Consider the following 23,510-nt stretch of genomic DNA (forward strand, 5'->3'; position numbering starts at 1 on the left):
TAGGCTAAGCTACTCTGTGTACATTTTTAATTTACTTTGTTTAATATATATTTTGTAATTTGCTGTAAATGTGTGGAAATAAAAGTGAATTGAATTGAAGTATATTATACTGCAGACACTTAGTACTTGAATAATGTTTTTTCTGGTAACTGGCAGAGTTACAAAAAAAAATAACATTAAAATATAAAGAAAGATAATTTGTAAAAATAAAAAAATCTAAAAAGGAGAGTTTTATTAGAATTTTATAATGAAAATAATGTAATACTTTGGTTTCGTTTGGGTGATCATTGCAACTCTCAGATTAGCAATATATATGAAAATGTTATCAATCCAAGATCCTGCGGGGGCCGAGGTTTCTATGTAAGAAATGTTTTATTTATGCAATGATAGCAGCCCTAGTTGTGCTTGAAATGTTTCTGTTGGCATGTAGGCACTTATCACAAATAGATATGAGTCTGCTAGCATTCAAATAATATAACGTGAGAATAAATTCAACTTCAGTCTTCTACCTCAACATTGTTACTGTAAAACTCAGTACTAAAGAAAGGCAAGACCTTTTTTATTCCTTGTTTCGCGTACTTATTTTTTTAAAGATCATCGGAGGGCAGAAAAAATAAAAAATAAAAATAAAATTTTTTCTTATTTAGCAAATAGTTTTGCCAAAAACATCCAGACGGAGGAGAAAATAAAAATAAAATTTTATTGGTGAATGTAAAATAGGATGAAATGCTTCAAATTTATATAATTAGAAAGAAATATACACACTGTACCTTTAAAAACCGAAAGGTCCACTGATTAATCTCAGATAAGAAAGTATAATACATACAAATACACACCATCGTGTAAATCTTTGGAGATTTCAAGGCAGTGGAGGGTCTAATAAAAATAAAAGAAAAACTTTTTTTCCCTAAAATTTTGACTTTTCATGGTGGCGGAAGCGCTAATTGGCAAAAAATAAAATTTTAATTTTATTCGAAATCATCAATATTTTCAGTCAGCAGGTTCGCTTAAAAAGGTATAAAGTCTTGCCTAAGGTTACATACTGTCATACAAAATATACCTGATTAGTTGAAATACTGAAATAAATCACACACTGATAAATAAATAATAGAATATCTACTAGCCCTACTACAACAAGGTATGTCGATATCAGGATGACTATCTTATCATGCGACAACCAGATGGTACTACTTCTAAGTCATGATAAGGATCACAATGGATGAGGTTCTGTGTACCATGGAGCTTAGTCACCCATGCAAAAGTGAGTTGAATGGCCCCAATTTGGTCTCTCCAACTTGTACTCAAAAGCGTACAATAAAACAATGCGCACCATACAGAAGGTGTAATTAAACGACTAAAATCTTTGTTGGTAGAACTTTGCAGTGGCGAAGGGGGTGAGCGGTCCAAAAACTGTCCCGAACTGTCCCAAAGGAAAATTTTAATTAAAATTAGGTATTAGTGTGCCATTTCTAGCCACTAGACGCGCAAACATCATAAATGTTCACACCTCTGCCCCAACCATGGTGGGGTGAGGTTGTCTAGATCCTCTATTTGTGGAAGTCCCTTCCTGGGCCCCTTCTATTTTGAATTTCTGGATCTGCCACTTGTTTGTCTCATAACCTACTGTATGGATTTATAATTTGGCAAACCGAAAAAAAGACATGTCAGAATAATAACCACCAAAATACAGAATCAATAAATTAGTATAAATCAATAGATTTATTAAAAGATCATTTTTTTTTTGCAACAAACCGAATACTGTATATTTATTAGCAACATTTAAAAGATTTATTACTTATCATGTCGAAGATGAACATGAATGCACAACATAATTGTGTGTAAATACACACAACTTACGAAACACTGAGAAAACAACAAAAATAAATATCTAATCATGTTATACCAAATCTAACCATACTCATGAATTTTTTAGCACTTCTCACATCTTTAATTATTTCATTAAAGCTAATAATATCTAAAGCTCAAAACACATAGCTATAAAATCCCTTGACTATTAACATCAGTTTTGTCAACCATGGAGATGTGATTAGTACCTCCATGCTTCGATGGATATTTCATATACCAATTATAACAAAGGCTGTCTACCTCTGTATCATTTCAGTTAAGAAAGTGACATTGATGTTTCATAAATCACTTGCGGCAGTATTTGGCAAACGTAAATGACCTAATTATATTATAGATGAACGACAGCAACGGACTTCATACTAAAATATTAAGAAGCAATGAGGTACCTGTAATCACATAATCCAGGGCAGTGTGTGGAGAAAATCTACAAAAGTCAGGTTATATTAAAGTAACCTTTGATATGATAATAAAAATTAACAATACTGTAATAAAATTTATATTGCCACCTTGTGTTAAAGTCCACTGGCTTGGCCTGCTGTAAATGTTGCATCTTACCACATAAAAAAACAATAAAATAGTAATAACAAAATAACAAAATGATATTAATGATATAATAATGACTTTATTTGAAAACTACACTTTTCATCGGAGGCACATGCTATGCGGTGAGTTCCCAATAAAACAATACAATCACACTTAAAACAGTTAACGAATTCACGAAGACAATACATTAAATAAAATATGCAGTAATAATATCAATTACATACCCTTCCGTCCGAACAGAGTTCGTAAATGAGAACATTTGTAATTCAGAGAGTTTGAACTTGTGGTGACGGTAGGCCTAAGCCTTGCCATGGGAGCAAAATTTTGTCACAAAAATTTACCTGGATTTTACTGTTTTCTGCAACAAAATAATACTTTAAAGAAGACAAATTACCTGTGCTAACTGTGAAATATTCATTTTATTTAATTTCACCATACCGCAATGAAATTTAAATTGAAATCAATGAATGGCATTAGTAATTTCTTTAATAAAAATGTTTTTAAAAACACACTTATTAAAAACCTTAACACAAAGAATACATAATACAGCAATACATGAAAATAAAGAGATCGGCACTGACAATAAAATATGTGGGGTAGGGGGATGGTAGGGAAGGAAAGGAATGAAGCCATGCAGATTCAAATTTATTTATTTTTCTATACTCTGTGTTTTGCGCTGTATATTTGTTACAGGCTTTTTCACAGGCACATATTATAGGTCATTAAATCAGTGGACAAAACAAGTGGCCTCTTTGGAGGTGGATTGGGCACTATAAAAATTCTCATTTTCATTAAAATTTTACTGCATAGATTTTACTAGCTGTCCTTGTTGGCTTCATCAGTTCTCTTGTGGTGATTCACCAAGTAACAGAAATTTAGCTTGTGAAATGTATAATTCATGTAATTCTCTAGATGTCAGTAAAAACATCATATTTTCCAAGTAATATAGAAATGAGCTACGTATTAAAAACAAAATTTACATCTTATTATATTAATGCTTAAAATATTACTGTACCTATGCTTATCATATGTAGTTTCGTTATGTTTCATGGCACTTACATAATAAGGCTTTCATCTTCTATTTAAATTCAATAAAGTATTTAATTTTTTTCATCAAAGCCTTCTCCTGTAGTTTACCTAGTTGATAATGAGGGATCTGATACTTGAATCTTTTTGAAGTACTGTATCAATCGAACGCAATACTCAGTCAGAACATGCTCAGGAATAAGCTCAAATTCGCATGTTTATGCTGTTGTTTTCTGGGACCTTCGCAACAAGACCCAAGGGTGGGGCTTACAGTTGTTTTGCTTGTGCAGAGCCACATAGGACCAATGGAGTACTTCAATCCTTCAAAATTGTTTGGGTTTCAAAAAGTGTCGGTGTACAGTAGGGAAAGAAAACTTTTCCTAATCCATCCATTACCTTTCTTTACAGCCCTGGTTGAAAGATTTAACATCTAATTACCTTTGCAATTAACATGAACTTTAAATTCTTGACTTTTAAAGTTTGATAAACAATTATTACCATCACGCACCCACGTATATTGAGTATTGTGCAGGTATTGACGGGTAAGAGACATTTTGCAATGACCTCAAATTAGAATATCTTCATGGTAAGGTACAGGTACCTTAAAATATTAGTATGTACAGCTATTTATAATACCCTCTTTATGGTTGTCATAATATGTAATGCTTGTAACTGAAAACGGCACGTACTAATGGCTCTAAAACCGAAAAGGCGGATTACAATGAAACTTTACACACCTACTCAGATCATAACAAGGTTACTATATTTTGTTTGTTCCAATTTCCTTTCATAAGCTGAAATATGAGCGAAAAATAATTTCAAACAGTATTATGTCACAGAACTATTTTCAATTAACCGGTCATGCCTTATATAAGCATACCGTCCAATAGCCTCTTACTTTGAGCAAGTTACAGTGCAGGCTACTTTAGGCAAGAATTTTTTCATAAGGACGGAAAAAAATTAAATTAAAATTTTGTTTTCATGTTTAGCAAATGGTTTTTGCTAAAAACATCCACATGGAGGAGAAAATAAAAATAAACAATTTATTGGTGAATGTAAACAGTGTTGTAAAGGAATGGTTAAATGCTTTAAATTCATATAATTAGAAAGAAAATATACATATCTTATTTTGAAGGTTTCAAGGCAGCGACGGGCGTAATAAAAATAAAGAAAACTTTTATTTTTTTCTGAAATTTCCATTTTTTCGTGGCGGTGGTTGCGCTAACTGGCCAGAAATAAAATTGTATTTTTAAATGAAATTATCATTATTGGCGAGCAGCGAGTTCATTAAACAAGATATAAAAACAGTCTCGCCTTATGACACAATTACCACAATAGGCTACCTCCTTCTTAAAGTGATGCTAACATTATTTCAAGATAAATGTTTAAAAAAATGAAAATCTGAAGAAATGCATTTAAATCAAAATCCTTTAAAATGTCATTCAGAAACATTTGTATACTGTACTAATATATTTGTTTCCTGTTCTGTAAAATGATAGAAATATTTATTTGTCGTTAAAGCTAATTTTAAGATGGCGCATAAGTGGAAATGCTCAAACTGCGTACTCTGCAGCAGATTGAATTCTCCTGCTCAATTCAAATGTACTCTATTTATCAAACTGGTTTTTTTTTATAAATATCGAGCCTTATTTTAAAATGCTTCACATCCAATTTAGAATCTCAAATCATACAATTATAAAAGAGTTGTGGGAAGAACTGGAATATAAGTAGACTTGGCAAAATAGACTTCTTTTGATATATCATTAGAAAAAGGTATTCAACAACATATTAAATTTTCCGTGCATACAAAATTTCTTCTAACTCATGTTATACATTTGTGAAGATTCAACTCATGTTATCTTTGGAAAGTCCAAAAAAAGTGTAGGTCTATACTTTTGTATTTAACATTAGAATGAAATATAGTTTTAACAAAATAATTTAACTTATTATTTTAAGTGTTCGATTTTGTAAGTACTGTTGGCTTTACTATGGTCAAGAGATCTAACATATCCTAAATATTAAGTAACAAATTAATATTTAATCAAAATAGCCACTCACAGTGCACTAGAAATAAATCTAACAACACCTTGATGGAGCAAAAATGGAAACTCAAGCAAGGCAAGAGAACATTCGTATACCGTGCAACTAAGGGCTTAGAACGAACTTCCAAACCAAATTAAAATAGAATTAAATGACCTCCAACTTAAAATTTTGATCAAAACGGAAAATTAAAATCTCTCTTACCACCCTCTGTTCACTTGCCTTTTAAATTTAAATTAAATTCATTTAACTTGGTTCTTTAGTATTTTATTTAAGTTTCTGTATATTTATATTTATGTTTTATTTTGTTGTTATCACGTTAAAGGCAGAATAGATAAATAAATATAATATCAATAAAAAATATGAAAAAGTATATAACATAGGAGAGCCATTTATTATTTGAGTGTTTGGATTTTGATGAAAGCTTACTACAGTCAAGAGATCTAACATCAATATGAAGCATATAATATTAAATAAAAAATATGAAAAAAAAAACATTAAATATAACAGCTAAGTTGTGAACTTCAAAAAAAAAATCTTTTTGTATATATATATTGGTTTGTCAGTCGTGTTTTGGAGAGCTCCTTGACAAATGAACTAGGATTACTAGAATGCTTTTGAGCAATCATATCCAGCACGACTGTTTTGTTTCTCTATTTTGTTTTTTTGTACTTTTTGTAATGTGCTTAATACCATACAAAATAAATGGAATGAAATGAAAAAAATGAAATGAAACTTGCTGTTGAATTATGAAATTTAAATTACTATAAAGTGAATGTTATAATCACAGCTCAGATATTTGATGGACTGGTACGAAATATCAAGCAGAATAATCAACTAAAGCATCCAATATATTGACCCAATATCAGTACTGTACAAGGTCATAATCTACAGCGAACTAATTCACGGCACCATGGATACCAGGTTGAATCCATTGGTAAAGTGTTACACAGCGATTGAACAAAGATCAATAATATTGATCTGCCCACGAAGAGCATGGGCAATGGTTCTGCTGGACGTTATGCGGTACAGTGAATGGGATGTAACAAGTAAGTACACAGGGTTAGATACAGAACACCACGTTGCTATGTAGGACACTATCATATCTTATCAATAACTCTGATATATTGACAGGGAATACAAGTTAATGGAGATACCATATGTATACAGTATAATCAAGTGAGAAAACTTACTTCCATTTCCCAGATTATGAATAAAATCAGTCACGTCATTTATACCAAATTCATTCATTCATTACCATATGACCATTACTCACCTCATGTATTTGGGTTGTAGAATGACACCCACAGGGTTAAAATCCACGGTTAATTAGTATCAATTTCATTAAATGCTAGGTTTTCCATTGGCAAAAAAAAAATTAAAAATTCTGATCCTGAATTTTCAAGATTTAACTTTGCTGATTTTTTGGCCTGATCTTCAAAATATAATACAACATGCTTGTTCTTTCAGAAAAAGGTGCATTAACCATCTGCAAATTGAAGGATGCCTTGATAACGAGATATTGCTAATGATACAGCCATTAATTCTAAATATAGATTCTAGGTAATCATTGATTAGCCATTAAACTATAATTAACAAAAACACATTATTTATGATGAATCACACAAGATAGGCTGTACTGTCCATAATAACTAATACACTTTAAGAATATAATCGCTTTGTTACTACCACCACAGATGGCGATTCGAGACATTATGCACAGGTGAACTGCAATCCTAAAGAACTGTCTATGTGGAACTAATCAAGATTATAACATTCATTATTTCTTTTGCAATGTGGCAAAAAATATTAATTATAATTTTGAATTGCTTAGTTTTTAATAAGCAGGATTTCAAGTAAAATTTGAAGGAAAAAAGTTTTTTTCTTGACAATTAACAAGTGCATAAAAATAATGGTATCTATAATGGGCACTTTAAAGACATTCTTAGTAAAAAGTCTTTAAATATAAGAAAAATGAATTATTTCAATGTGTCTTTATTGGAAAAACTGAGAAAATGCTGTGCTTTTTTCCTAATACTGCGATACTTAATATGTATATGGGCTGTATTGCACACAGGGCCAATGGATTAAACATCTCTTCTGACCACTTTTAAAACAACCCCAATCAGCACTGCTCAGTTCTTATCCTAAAATGTTAAAGTTGACTTGGTTTCTTCTGAGAAATCTGTAAAGCTAAACATTTATGTGAATTCAATTCTTATTACTTGTTAGCACACTGTAACCATGATGATATATGTTCTATGCATACAATACGTAACATTACTTCCTTTAATGTGATTAGGTCAGCTAATATTTCCAAGAAACATACTTGGATTTGCGCAAACATTTCCTCACTTAGCCCAAATACTGTTATCCTATATTATACATTATTCTGTAGGCCTATCGTCACATCTAAATGGAATCTGTGTCAATTGCGCATTAATGTCTTTGTATAGTATACTGCATAATATCGACATAAATATTAAACAAGTTGGCCTATTAATCTTTTGATTACGTTAGCATGAGTGCTACAGTAAATAAATGTTTAAATTATTTATTTACTAATTTTATTGCTTCAGTATTATTATAATTTTAAACAAATAAAATTATAATATTTAATTATTAAATTATTGCTTTATAAATAACAATATGCTTATACTTCAAAATTCCCAAATCTCTTTAAATTATCATCCATATTGTGAACTACTTCCTGTGATACATAAATATTGAAACTATTGTTAGAACAAGTGTTCTACAATGTTCCATATTAATTGGTGGAAGGAAAAAGGATTATTACCAGGTTTGTAAAGTGTTAAGAAAATAACTTACCTTTTTCTCTCCGGGTTCATTTTTGATACGGTTACGATTCAATAGCCCTTTCACAAAACTTTCTATTGTGTGGTTAAATTTCATGAACAGTACATAGAAAAAGTACATCATTAACAGCACTAAAGACTCAAACCAGTCAATTAAACTATCTTTAAAACATAATAGCAAAATTATGATGCTTAAAATGTAGAAAAAAACATCGCGAAACAGGGGCCACCACGTAAGCTCCAGTACGCCTTTGCTAAACACTGCACACATTCCGATAACAAAAAGAATATTGAACACTGCCGAACCCACAATCGTACCAATACCCACGTCACTGGCCGATACAAACACCCCGATAATACTTGTACAAAGTTCGGGGACGCTACCACCCGCAGCCATAAAAGTTGCTCCCGCAACATCATCCGAGAGTTCAAGTTTCTCAGTTATCACCCCCAAAGCAGGTATAAAAAATTCATCGCAAACAATTGCAAGGGCAATAAACATATAAATCATTCCACTAATATGTAATATAATCGCTCCATGTAACCTCTGCTCACGGGAGAAAACATCATCAGGATACAGGCTACCGTTTGCGAGTAAATGTCTTGTTTGTAAGTTAGGCATGAAAGAAATGATTTCACCATCATTCTTCCAAAATTCATCTCGATGTTCTTCTTTGCTAGGCCCTGTGAACAGCATGGTCACATAGCCCAGTATCATAACTGTACATAACACGATCATTCGTGTGGGCCGGCACCGTCGATGCACATACCGCCGTCCTAGCACCATGACGGTTACTCTTTGGTTGTTTTTAGTAATGGTCCTATTGATAATTTATTGCACATTTTTATTGCACGGTGAGTAGACACTTGTCTGTCTCTAAGCGTTTACATCCCAGGTGTGGATGATGGTGAAAATGAAGTCATCAATCGTTCTTATGCTGTTACCTTAATGTCGTATATTGACTCTCTGACTATCAGATGAAAAGCAGTCCTCATCTAATCTGAAATTTCAGAAAACACAGACACTCACTGTAAGATTCGTTCATGCATGAACTCATTAAAATGCGATACTTCAGAGCCAATCAGAAGGCTTTTAAGTGCTCTGTTCACAGTCTCATGTTCAATTGCTTGTCATAATTTACCTCTTGTAAATTCAATGATTCTGAATAGAACAGAGCCTTCAATTTACAGGATTTTGTGTTTAAAAAAGGCAACATACATCTACTACCAACAAACGATGGTCAATATAAATTATATAAATAATATTTAACAATAATACTAAAATAATGCTAATCAGGCTTTGAGTACCAACCTTACTGTATAACACTGACATCATGTCCATTCAGTAAATGTAAATCAAGGAGCTAAGTAAGTATTAATTCTACAGTACATTGTGTTAATGGATAGGTGCTTTAATTGTATGTATACCACCACCACATGCATCCCTTTCCACTCAAGCGTACACGATTTCATGATAAAATACATGTAGTGTATGACTAAAGTTACTGAACAACCATGAATACATTACTTTACAGTAAGTGCATTATTAGAATATTTATGTCATATTTACACACATTTTCTAATTAGGCTATGCTGGCCGTACGTGCCTCATGTACACCTTTTTGTTGAGGCCAAATAATTTCAGCACGGCAAAGTGGTGAAAAGCGGTCTCTAAAATAGCATGGACGGCCAAGCCAATATTTTTTTATTAATAATATAGAAATGGCACGATAATTTTGTCAATAATCAGCATTATACCGTGGGTGTAAAGAGCGACAAGTGCAATAGAAAGCTGGTTGTTAAACGTTTCCAAGAAAATCTCCGACTTGGCTACAAAACTAATTGAATTATATTATGAATCTTCCGTTTCAGAACATTTCATGACCTTTGCAGGTGACCTCTGAGGATAGTTAGTGACTCTAGCTATGTTCACCTATACCAGCTAACGGTTAGCAGGATCCAGATAAATAACATACGCAATCACCCTTGAATTCATACAAGAAAATCCCTGATCCAGATATCAAGAAGATGACAATGGAATCATCACCTGGCCAATAGGAAACTAAAAATTGGAGATGCGTATGTGTGATTGATTAATAATAGAAATGCGCTCAACTTGCTAACCGATAGTTCTAGCTAACCATTAGCGTATCCAGATCCTGGTAACCGATAGGGCTTCTGACATGAGTGTTAACGGTTAGCTGCTGATCCGGATACTAGGGCTCTAGTGAACCTAACCTCTAAGTTTATTTCATAAAGCTGAATCCTCATTAATTATCAAGCCACTTGAAAAAGTAAACATTCTGTCACATTTTACATATCTACACACTCACTGACTTTTTGAATCATAGTGTATGCATGAATAACACAAGTGCTACATGACTGTAACCACGCACCTTTAATTAAATACGAACTCATGGATATTGGCCAGAGACTGGGCACCTTTAATTGAATGTATAAATTACTTTTTGTGACGAAGAACATGAATATATGCATGACTAATTAGTAAGTATGTGACTAAGCAACTTTAATTGAATGTGTACAAAACTAATTTGTAAGCTGGTCACGAGCAACTTTAATTAAATGTATAAATTACTTTTCAATGACCAATAACATGCGACTAAGCACCTCTAAGATAAAACAACAAGTGAGTTGAGAAAACGATGAATTACAGTTGAGAATTGGAAGGTAATTGGTTGAGTGCTGGGAAAATGGTCATGTGACTATATAGTTCAACTATAGACATTTGAAGCACACATGACTACTCACACACCAGGACGGACAAAAATCCTCAATCTGGTACACACATCCACAGAAACATAGTCAGGTTGGTACTCATGATAATAATACTTACAATAATATTAATATTTTTTAAATTTTTATTACATCATAATCAGTGCATATAAATGCACTTAGTTCTGCACTTGATAATTAGAGTAGGCTAAGCTCCGCCCCTTGGATGTTGTTGCTAAGGTGTCATAGCGTAAACATTAAGTATGTGTGTTCGTGGGTCAACACTTATGTTTGTGGTGTTTATTCCTAGCCCTGTTTGATTCACATTCCGGTAAGGTTCATTATTATTATTATTATTATTCTTTCTTTAGGCACACAACACATGTGCCAAGGATTGCCAATAGCGAATATATATCACTGTCCTACTTGTAGGTGACAATCCCTTACACAAGACAAACATACACACACGATGCTTTACACAAACTAAATCTCAATATGAGATTTAGGGAGTGGAGTTGTTTATGTCGTAAGAAAAAATCCTGCAACTGGCAGGAATTGAACCCAGGACCCTGGGATTGGAAGGCAAGCATCTTAACCACCAAGCTATTCAACTCCTCCATTATATCTGGAGGCATATAATTTTTGGGGGAACTAATTTTTCTGTCATTGTTTTAATATTCTTTAAAAGCATATGATATGTTCATGCCGAACTTACAAGCAACATACTTCAAGGTTAGCTCACATGCATGTTTTTACTGCAAAACATACTTCTGCATTAGTACATGATCCACCTTTAAAAGGTGGTATACTTTTCAGAGTATACCCGGAAATAATCTGTATCTTGATAGGACCATCACTGCCTGACACTGTACAGTATGACTCTGAACTACTCAACTTGACAGAATAGCAGCTTGACAAGAGAAACTAGCTGAGTGCATCCATCAGTCATTCTTCACTTCTTTCAATAATAATAATAATAAATATTAATCTTTATTAAAGTAATATAGTCCATACCCAACTGAAATTTTCCAACCTCATCAAATCCGTATCTCAGAGCCTTCTTATCTCCTTCCTGTACTGTATGCGATTTTACATTGACTATAATTAAGTCAAGAGCATTTGAGGATGTATAAGATCCGAGATGAAAGGTCTCTATTTAAAGAAGCTGACAAGTGGCAGAGTAGGCAGTTATTTACATAATGTAGTGCAAACAGTAATATACAGTACTGCATACATAAATATCAACTAACCTGAATAGAAAAAAATATGAACTAATTAAGAGATTCTAGGCCTGGAAAGCCACCAAAATGCAACATGGATAATACTGCCTTCTCTCATGTATACATTATGCGGTCATTGCCACATCGATAATAACCACATAGATTTGGTTCAATTTGAAGAATTGAGTATAGCATATGTTCTAGTTTCTACACAGACCACCCTGTCTGACGATGACAGTCAAATGTTTCTGCATCCTTCTTCTCTCCATATCTTACTGCTTTTGTACTTCTTCCAGTTTATTTTCTTTTTTTCTGAAAATTTCAGCAGGAGGAATTTACCAATATGGAGAAATTTTCCAAGAGTTGAAACTTTCTTCATGGTGAAAAACTTCCTCCAGGTTTGTGAAAATCAACCCTCTGGCTGGAAAATTTTTTCTTGATAAAAAATTTTTCCAAGAGCGATAAAATTTCCTACAGAATGGGTTCCTGATAGAAAACCAAACCCCTGTCATAAAATAACTTAACTCTGCCAGAAAATATCCCACACTTCCAGTTGGTGCAATTCCTTTCAGAAAGTAATTTGTACCCATAAAATATTTGAAATATTTTGGAATATTATATATATTAAATTAAATATATACTATATCCCTAAAGTGAAGTTTGTCCAAAAGAACAGGGCCACCATTGGCCCTAAGACAGCACAGTTGCCACAATGTCAGAGATGGGAGGAAAGGCCTTTTAAGCTAGTCCTTTTGTCAAATAAATGTCCAACTTTATAGAGGAATTTTTATCCATCACATATTGGGCCAAAACCCTGTAGGGACTGTTCAACAGTCCTCAAATTTAGCTTTGTTAAGAAAAAATTGAAACATTCATAAATTTATTGAATTGGCATATTATTAATCTTTTATAATAATGTTTAAAGTATAGCCTACAGTAGGACTTTAATTCAATTTTTTTTTTATTCACAATTTTTCATTACAAACATTTTCCAAAAAAAATGTGTAAATAACAAAAACTTAATTTTTTAAATTTATTTTATTTAACTGCTATAACTTATTCACTAATTATAATATATTAAATAATATTTTTCTGCATGTTTTATATAATTACAATGTAGTCTTGAAATTCTTCATTAATACAATCAATAACAATCAAATTGACATTACTAACATGATTAAAAGCAAGGATAATTGATATTGTTATCAACTACTGAAAACCCTGTAGCTATGAACATTACGATGGATGATGGGAAACGAGAACATGTATTAAGATCTGCCAAGAGGAAGCAAGTTGAAATGTACAATGCATTAAAGAGAAATTTTACATTAACTCTATTCATGCATCTATTGAAAATCCTTCGCTGTGCATTTCGCTTTTGTCCTTTGGCAAGGCACTTTACTTACAGTTGTCTCTCTCCACCCAGGAGTACAAGTGATTACCTGGTAGGTTCAAATGCAAAATGAGCTGATTACAGCTGCAATATTATGGAATTCTCCTTGATTTAATGACCGAGGTAATAACATGAAGCGCTTAGAGGTCTTGTTGGCATTAAGTCTAACATATTGTCATTGTTTTCACAAAGAGACACAAACTTCAATTTCAACCAAAATCATGTTTTGAGAAAAATACATTTGAAGTTGACTACTTCACAGATCTGTAAATTCCACTATCATGATATAGAAATTTTAACTATTTTTTTACATATGTTTAAAGATAAGGATTTAAACAGTTCAAATTTTCCAATTTATTTTTCTTTCCTTAACTTTAATGAACCTGTTAATAAGCATGAAAAGTTTGTGCCTGTTTGTGAAAACGATAAAAATAAAAGCAGCATAGGTTGTACACATGACAGCAAAGTTTGTGCCTCTTTGTGAAAATGAAAATCTTGTTTTACGTGCTGTACGCAGTCGTTGTCAGACACAAACTGTATTTTAGCAAAGATTATAGAACTGCAAGAGGTCTGACTCTCGGGGTTTAATTGGAATATAATCCTATTTCAAAAAGCACTACCATGAACTAGAGGGCGTCCTTCAAAAGGTCACTTTTGAACTCTAATAGGGCATCTCCTATCTCAAATTACTTTTTTATGTTTAATTGTGTGCATACAAAATCAGGGCAGTTAGACTTCTTGCAATTTTATACTCTCTGATTTTAGCTTATGTTTTAGAATTGTAGTCACGGGTAATTATAGCAAAGATAATAAATAGCAGAAGATAGAACAGCTTACCAATATAGTGGAACATCCGTTTAAAAGGCATTGTGTGTACACGGAGAGCAATTTTACCCCGTCCACGCGGTGGCGCTATATAGTAATAATAAAGGCGCCGCTCTGGTTCATTTTTTTCCTGTAGTTTCTCCACTTAGTAAAATATTCAAATTTAACCCCATTCGCGGGAGGGCAAATGTTCCATCAATTTTAATGCAAATACGCGGAACAGCTCATTCTTCTGCTATTTAAGTTCTTGGATTATAGGCCTACAAACTAGGTTTATCGTGCTTAAACCATGTTTTTAATAATTCCAGACTTGCATGTGGATAGGCTTATTCCAAATTATACTGCAAGTAGGGTACCGCTATGCCTAGGAAAGTTATCTAGCCGATTACAACGATTGTAACACCGCACGTGTGTCAGTGATAACCCACTGAAAGTTTGTGTCTGTTTGAAACCAAAAATGCATTTTTCTCGATTTATGCGGTATGGGTAATTAGTCTAATTACCAAATAGTGTAGTTACACTCTAAACAATTATCTGAAAAGGTAGAGTTTAATGTGCATTATAAAAATGCCACTCTCCGTTGTGTTGGTGACGATATTTCAAGCTTTCTATCATTGAAATTGGCTGTAATACAGGATAGGTACATCCCTGTTTCCAATAGTATATAATACTGTTCTATTATGGTTCCAACATCGGCATTTTCCCACAAAAGAATTTTAAAGGTATATTGTATAATCTCAACTTTTAGTGGTATCCCCTTTAAATCCTACTCTTTAAAACTCTTCATCCATTTTACAACTTCACATTAAAATCATTTTTGACCTCATTAAACATACAGTACCATAAAATATGACATCATAAAAAAAAAATTGTTTATCCGTATTAATATGTACCCTCAAACATTTTGTTTCTATAGTCGAGTTAATTTGTATCAGATACAGCCTAATATAAGTTAACCTCTTGGTTTAATGAGTTATTATTATACTATTTTGTTTATTTCACCGATAATACACATCATTCTATTGTGCTTTATAAATGATGTTTACTGTGCTAAAATAAAAAAAAAAAATGTGTAACTTCCGCTACTTTGAAAAAGTTCATGGCTCCTACGTTTGACTACGAATTCTGAATCTGTGGTTTTCCTCAGGATTTGCCTGAATTAAGCCACAGATACAAGAGCAATTCAGTGCCCACCTAAATATACTGACATATTCAACTTCATTTCCTTAATCCAAGAATAGCCTCTTTTGTTCAAACACATACACATACTGTACAGTATTTAATATACCATATTTATTCGAAGGCCCCGCTTTGAATAAACGCCCCCTCCCCCCAGAGCCTTGGATAAATGCCCAGATGCGTTTATTTTTCCTAAAAAAAATGCACCCCACCCTCTAATTGACTGTAAACAAATCTAGTGGAAGTAACATTATTCTCAACACATTCTACTAATGTACAATTACATTTTTTGTAACCTGGTTGCGATCAATACATATAAATTATGTTCATGCAGTAAGAGATTTTGATGGTACAGCAATTGTGTGTTGTACTGTAGTTCAACACTTATAGTGAAATTCAAGGCCATTTATTTGAGTACATAGTATCCATTTTACACACAAAAAAATAAACGCCTCCCTCAAATAAACGTGCCCCTTGAATAAATGTCCTCCTTGAATAAACGCCTCCCTCAAAAACCCTTTCGACAATAAATGCCCGGGATGTTAACTTGAATAAATATGTTAATTCATTGTGGTATTCCTTGTGACATATAGGCCAAATGGCCCAAGTATTTCATAAAACTGAATTGGACTGTAGTGGTTTGCTCTACTTTCCATCACTCCTTCAAATTTCAGAGGATCATAATTATAAAGGTTGTTTACGGTCTCATCTCAACTGATGTTTATGAATTGCATTCAGTACAGTATGTAAAAAGATATTTACAAAGTGGGATCAGGTTTCCTTGTGAGCATTCACAAGATGATCTGATTGCCCTTGTACAGTAGCACCTACTTTTAATCTAATTTAGGTAAGGCACTCAAAATCAACATCATCATCATCTTAATAATCAAATCAAATTAAAATCATTTTTTTTTCAATAATTAGATAGAACAATTATAGCGTAGCAGTATCTGTTTCGAGGAAACGCTCATGGCGCGTTGTATATTCGACAATAATGTATATTCGACAATAAATCTAATTCAATTAAGAACACAAATAATTTGTTTATACAGTACTGTATTTTATATCATTATAAAATCCTTCTAGCCAAGTGGACATAATATATTTTACAGTCTGGTGCATTTGATCAATTTTCATATTTGCTATTTTAATTATTAATGTAGACAATGAATTTAGAGGGCGTTCACCTGATCTCTAGAGACATTATCATGCACATTGAGTTTAGATTATGATCAGATACCTAGCAAACTGTAAAGCTAAATAATGTCACAACATGAAAGTCTCAATGAATGAATGTGAAATCTGTTAAGAAATGCTTTACATTGAGTGTTTTGGCAGTAAATTCCTCCCTTGATCTTAGCATTGAATCAGAGTAAAGCGGAGCATAAAAATGGTGGGCTGCAACATCAAATGAGCCAGCGAGACATAGAGAGCTGTTACGAAGGTCTGCTAACTACAGTAAGGCGAGACATTTTTTATTTGTTTCTCCTACTTATTTTTTTTTTAAAGATCATCGGAGGAGGGCGGAATAAAAATAAAATTTTGTTTCCTTATTAATAGCAAATAGTTTTGCTAAAAACATCCAGACGAAGGAGAAAATAAAAATAAAATTTATTAGTGAATGTAAAATGGGATGGTTAAATGCTTCAAATTTATATAATTAGGATGAAATATACATATTTTATCTTTAGAGGTTTCAAGGAAGCGGAGGGCATAATAATAGAAATTTAAACAAAAATTTAATTTTTTTCTGAAATTTCCATTTTTTAAATTTTATTTTTATTTGAAATCATCAATATTTGCGTTCGGCAGGTTCGCTAAACAAGGTATAAAAAAAGTCTCGCCTAAACAAAACTAACTTAAGTTATAGGGGCTCAGACATAACAGACTACAAACCTCTTCGTATATATGTCAATATGAAAAATGCAAAAAGTTTAGTTTATTGATTTAAAATATTTATAAACAATAAATTGCAATATCTTTCTTGAGAAAACCAAAAAATAGGCTATCAAATTATTATTATATTAAAGATAAAATTATTTCTTTATGAACTTTGGTAAATTACTCCGAGTTTCAATATTTCAAAACGAAAACTGAAATATACTAAGTAATTTACTTGAAACAAAGCCTTTCAAAATGAATAGCCCTCGAACAAATTTCGAAACCAATTATTCAAAACTCTTGGTTTATAGTGAGTGGGTGATATATTTATTTAGCTGTGCTGTGTCCTTCTAAACATACATTACATTGTTCCCAAGGATAAATTCTAACCTTCCCTATAACTATTCACAGTAGCTAGGATCCTTGGTATTCCTTTTAACGTTACAAAAATATGAAGACTATAAACAATACAAATTTTATGCTGACGATGATTATGATATAATAAATTTGTGATGGTGGTAAAGACGATTTTGGAAAAAAGAATAAAATTTATAGTTGATTATATCTGATGATTGTGAATCATTTCTTTTCAACGTGCTTATTGAAAATATATTAAGAGTGTAACCATGGTAGCATGGCAAAATATTTGATAATCAGTAGAACACTCTGCAAAGAAATCAAATACTCTAAGGTCAGAGAAATACATTACCCTTCTGATGACAAAACCTAAACTGTAACATAGAATAGAATCTGTCTCTTATACACATCTAGATGTGTATAAGAGACAGATAGTATCCATTTTACACAAAAAAAAATAAACGCCTCCCTCAAATAAACGTGCCCCTTGAATAAATGTCCTCCTTGAATAAACGCCTCCCTCAAAAACCCTTTCGACAATAAATGCCCGGGATGTTAACTTGAATAAATATGTTAATTCATTGTGGTATTCCTTGTGACATATAGGCCAAATGGCCCAAGTATTTCATAAAACTGAATTGGACTGTAGTGGTTTGCTCTACTTTCCATCACTCCTTCAAATTTCAGAGGATCATAATTATAAAGGTTGTTTACGGTCTCATCTCAACTGATGTTTATGAATTGCATTCAGTACAGTATGTAAAAAGATATTTACAAAGTGGGATCAGGTTTCCTTGTGAGCATTCACAAGATGATCTGATTGCCCTTGTACAGTAGCACCTACTTTTAATCTAATTTAGGTAAGGCACTCAAAATCAACATCATCTTAATAATCAAATCAAATTAAAATCCTGTCTCTTATACACATCTAGATGTGTATAAGAGACAGGTTATCTAGCCGATTACAACGATTGCAACACCGCACGTGTGTCAGTGATAACCCACTGAAAGTTTGTGTCTGTTTGAAACCAAAAATGCATTTTTCTCGATTTGTGCGGTATGGGTAATTAGTCTAATTACTAAATAGTGTAGTTTGACATGATGTGTTTTAGAAACTCATTAAAGCCAAGCCTGCTGTGTCTTGAAGCACTTTGCTTTAAATAACACTGTAGATTCTTAGTAAGTTTTCATGGTTATCAATTATTTTGAATGTTGCAATCAGCGGCAATATCTCGGGGGATGTCATGGCAAATACATTAGCCTCAACATGCAATAAAATTGATTTAAAATTGCAGATAAGATAGAAAAAATGTGCATATCCTTTTATAATCTAGTGAAAAGTAAACGAAGATGGTTTTAACATTAAGTTCAAAGTTCACACCTATAGACATGTTAATACATAGGCAATAACATGACATAACTGAATGTACATTTTAACAAACTGTATTTAAATACACTTTTTTATAACACATTTTATAGGAAAAGCCAGGCTAAAATTGCTTTAAAAAGAACAAATTGAGGCTGAGATAAAAATGTCAAGAGGTTTTTTTTTTTTCAAATAGAATAACCAACATATCTGATCTGTACCTTATGTGCAGTAGGTGTTACTATGTATTACCCTCAATAATTAATACAATTACCTGTACTGTAATACAATAATAATTTTCTATATTTGAAAAGTGTGTACAATAAGATCAAAATCAGAACATTTTGAGCCTGAAATGGGCAAAAAATAATAATACTGAGCCTCAGCAAAATTGTACTGGTTCTTATAATAAAAAAAAAAATGTATTTTATTAACCAGCTGACTTGGGATACAAGGCATGATTTATCAAAATAGAAATCAGCTTAAATTCATCTAAGTACATTTTTTTGCTTATCAATATTGCTTAGCTTAAAAATTGCTTAAAATTAAAAAGTCGATGGCATGCGCAATCTAAGACGATATTTAAACTTTCAAGATTTTGCTAAGATGGTTTGATAAAACAGCTTAAGATATTTGCTTAGGGACATCTTGTGACAGGCTCTAGCACTGCACATATCATTCTCTGGTAACACTGCTGGTCGACAGACGTTTGCGTCAAATATATTAAATATAAATATAATTTTTATTACTTTAAAGTGTTGTGAAGCTAGAAATGCTATTTTAGGTACAGTAAATTGTACTACTTTTCCTATAGTTTGTGATATGAAATTCTGTAAAAGATGAATGAATGTATTCCATTTCGTTGTTTCACGTGTTTATCAAGTACAAGGGCTAGCAAAGCTAGTCACTGAGATACTGAGATACTGTGATAAAAGGAAGCTCAAATTAAAATGAAGAAATGAATGGGCAGCAGCAAGTGGCCAGACCTCTACTCACAATCAAACAAAAATGAAGAAACGGTTTGAAGAACACGACAGCAGATTCAGGTGACAACTGCACTGACATGCTAGAAAATACTGAATGGGAACATAACAAAATATAAAATAAAATATACACACAAAGAGCATGGGTGTGCTTGAAAGCTAAAGTTACTGAAAGTCAATTAAACATGCACACTAAAATCTTGCATGGTTTATTGATTCAACCAGACTGTGACTAAACTCAATTTACCTCAATTACTTAGCACCAGGATGCTTTGCAAATGCCCAGGATGCCAATAATTACTGTAACTGGCAAAACTTATACTAAAAACCAGAAGCATTACTGTAACTGATGTACGGAATAAACTCAAAATTGAATACTACATATCGAGCCAAATCAAATGCTAATACCAGATACAGGAGGAGTGACATTTAAATGGCTTTTTATACTCAATTCTGTATTGCTGTAAAAAAACTATACGACTAAGTGTTAGTGAACCAATGATGGAGACGAACACAGACATTCTTGTGTGGTTGATGCACTATGGTGGGCCTACTGTTGTTGCTGCTCTGAGTATTCTGCCTTTGTCACTCACCTGTTCAGGATTAACCAGTGTTTTAAGTGACTAAGAAATATTGCACTAGAAAATAATTTTATGGTTCTAATAAATTTTGATCTCTGTACTTAATTCAAGCATACCGTACAGTATTTAGTAGAATTCAGGTTAACAATATAAATATAAATGAGCACTACTACAACAACAACACTCAACCAGATGTATTCCTAAGAGTATTGAAATGATGGGAGGGGAGGGGGGAATATGATAGGGAACGAATGTGAAGTGAGAGAGCTTTATGATTAAGTGAAGGTCCCTAGCTTGCAAAATAAATTTTCTGGTATTCCTAATTCTGTACTAGTTGTTTAGCTCTATAGTTCTTAGAAAAGTTTATCTGCAGTATAAAATGGCTTTCCCGCATCAGCAGGCAAGACAAGACCCTAGAGTACTTTCATTAAAATTTTACAAAATCATAACTCATAATTTGTTGATATCCTCATTTTCACAGTTAGGATTTGAATTACATGCAAGTTACATTCAGGTCTCCTCCAATTAAAGACTACTTCGGGACCGAAGTGGTCTGCAAAACAAAATTAATTTAACAATACCGTACTAGAATGTAAGCACTCCTCCACCCTTGCCTGAATACCGAGTAATACACGCAGAGCATTTATTTGCGATAACATTACTTTCTTTTATGCTTGAGGGATAAGTTTAAGATATTTGAAATTGTGTTACCAAGCAACTAGCACACAGTATCTATCATCTATTATATATCATTAGTCTCTGTCATTTGCCTCTCAAGTACAATACGAACATTGCTTTAAATCAAACAATGGGTTACTGAAAAAACATTCAAGATATCTACTAGTGCGTAAAGTTGATTATTTCATCTCTACATATGTATGAACACTGCATCAAAACATAGTGTTAAATAAAGATATTTAGTACGTAAAGTTGATATTCTTTGAATCAATTTATCATATACAAATTCCCATGTGTTCAATTTTAGATGCCAAATTGATGCCAAAAAATTATATGTTAAACATAAACAGTTTCAATCATCACTCGATGCACTTTCAGATAACTCGCAGAGGTCTCCACCATTCGTACACAACTTCCTCACTGTTATTTATCCGTTTATTAATATAATTCCATTCTAAAAATGTAACAGAGAGCTTGCATGGACATGCACAGTGGGTAACACTTATGGTTCCCCTAGTCCAAAGGGGCCCTGGAGTGTCTAAAAATAAAAGTTGATTCTATGGTTTATATAGTCACACAATAGAGTACCACAGTCGTGTTGTCATGATATGCCAAGTTGCGCTGTCTGTTGTCAACAGACATTGGTTACCGTCCATTACGCCTAAATGACTTCATAGGCTTTCTGGAATAGGCATTTTGAAATCTAATATTTTACCATCAAAATGTACTAAAAACACAAAAGCTTGCATTATATTAGTTATCGAACACCTATTTAATCATCAATTAAAATTTACAAAGAAAAAGTAAGAAACAACATCTTATTAATTACGTTAGAAAATGGGATCAGTGGTTTGTCAGTGGAGAAAATGGTGCCTGGTTGAACGCTTTTTGCAACGATAGCAACGGAGTAGTATCATGTGGTATCATGACATAACACTGTAGTACTCTAAACAATACTGACACTGCTTTTAATGCAGTCTTTGCAGTATTAATAATAATAGGTTAGGCCCCATAAAAAAAATTTTTAGTTTATCACCCTATCAAAAGAATAAAAACTGAAGAGGGAGGGAGGGAGGTTTTATTTTTATTTTTTTTTGCTAACCTTGCCCCCATTTTACCGATGTTCTCAAGTAAATAAAATACGTTTTTGTTGTAATATAAACATATTTGCAAGAAATCTTAGTGGAAAAACAACCATTTGAAATACAAATATGTTGCTTAAAAAAAAAAATCAGAATTTCCCCAAAACAAAAGTAATGAGGGAAGGGGTGACAAACTTTTTTTTTGGGGCCTTAGCAAAACTTTACTGAAATTCATGATCTCCAACACATTTTCTCCCCAGGCCACACATGGCTCGTCATTACGCCACTGGACATGCAGGACTATTCCTGCATAGTTCAAAATTTATGATTAGCTGAATCAGTCAATAATCTCAAAAGACAAGGGATAGAATTTTGTATTGGAGAGTGATCCAGACCAGGAAGAGTTGACGCTTTACTTTACTGTATCAATTCAGCAGGCCATGTTTGCTTACCTTCGATCTGCAGACGATGTTTTATTCTGCCCATTCACAGCAAATTAGTATGAATTTAAGCGATCTAGCCTATCCACCCACAAATACAAAATATGTAAGTTACATCCAGAAATCGATTTTAAACAATAGTTATCGATTGATTGATGAACCATTACCAGCCAGACTAACTAATCACAGCCATCATGACATGCATGAATCGTCAACCTCTCTCCTCACGTCAACATAAACAGACACACACACACACACAGTAAATGATTTACTTACCAAAACTGAAATATGTACAAGTCCTAGGCTTTAGTTTTAGGTCATGAATATTTTTGGTCAGCTTTGGATTTTGGTGAGAATAAAAGAGCAATCATTAAACAGCAACAACCTGTCGCTTGGTTTCGCGTAACAACAACTTTCTGAGATCAGATCGATGACAATATCACGAAGCGTTCCTCGCAACGAGTTTTCTGTGTTTCACGGTTTCACACGTCGACGTATGAT

General features: G+C 32.8%; 1 protein-coding gene across 2 annotated transcripts in view; it reads right to left on the reverse strand.

Annotated features, from left to right (window-relative positions):
• The window catches only part of LOC117110288 (sodium/potassium/calcium exchanger 1-like), a 58,838-nt gene extending 35,365 nt beyond the window's left edge, over positions 1 to 23,473 (reverse strand). Inside the window, exons 1-2 of one of the 2 annotated variants that reach the window (XM_033252938.1) lie at positions 23,286 to 23,473; positions 8,305 to 9,292 (exon numbers count right to left, since the gene is read on the reverse strand). In XM_033252938.1, coding sequence (XP_033108829.1) covers positions 8,305 to 9,078 — 774 coding nt within the window. In that variant the 5' untranslated portion in view covers positions 9,079 to 9,292; positions 23,286 to 23,473. Of the gene's footprint in view, positions 1 to 8,304; positions 9,293 to 23,021; positions 23,227 to 23,285 lie in introns of those variants that run through there. The other variant, XM_033252940.1, reaches the window with a different exon arrangement.
• Positions 23,474 to 23,510: the final 37 nt, after the last annotated feature.

This window comes from Anneissia japonica, unplaced genomic scaffold (genome assembly GCF_011630105.1).
Source record: "Anneissia japonica isolate Jap-2015-1 unplaced genomic scaffold, ASM1163010v1 scaffold673_len1821605_cov196, whole genome shotgun sequence".
Classification (NCBI taxonomy): Eukaryota; Metazoa; Echinodermata; class Crinoidea; order Comatulida; family Comatulidae; genus Anneissia; species Anneissia japonica.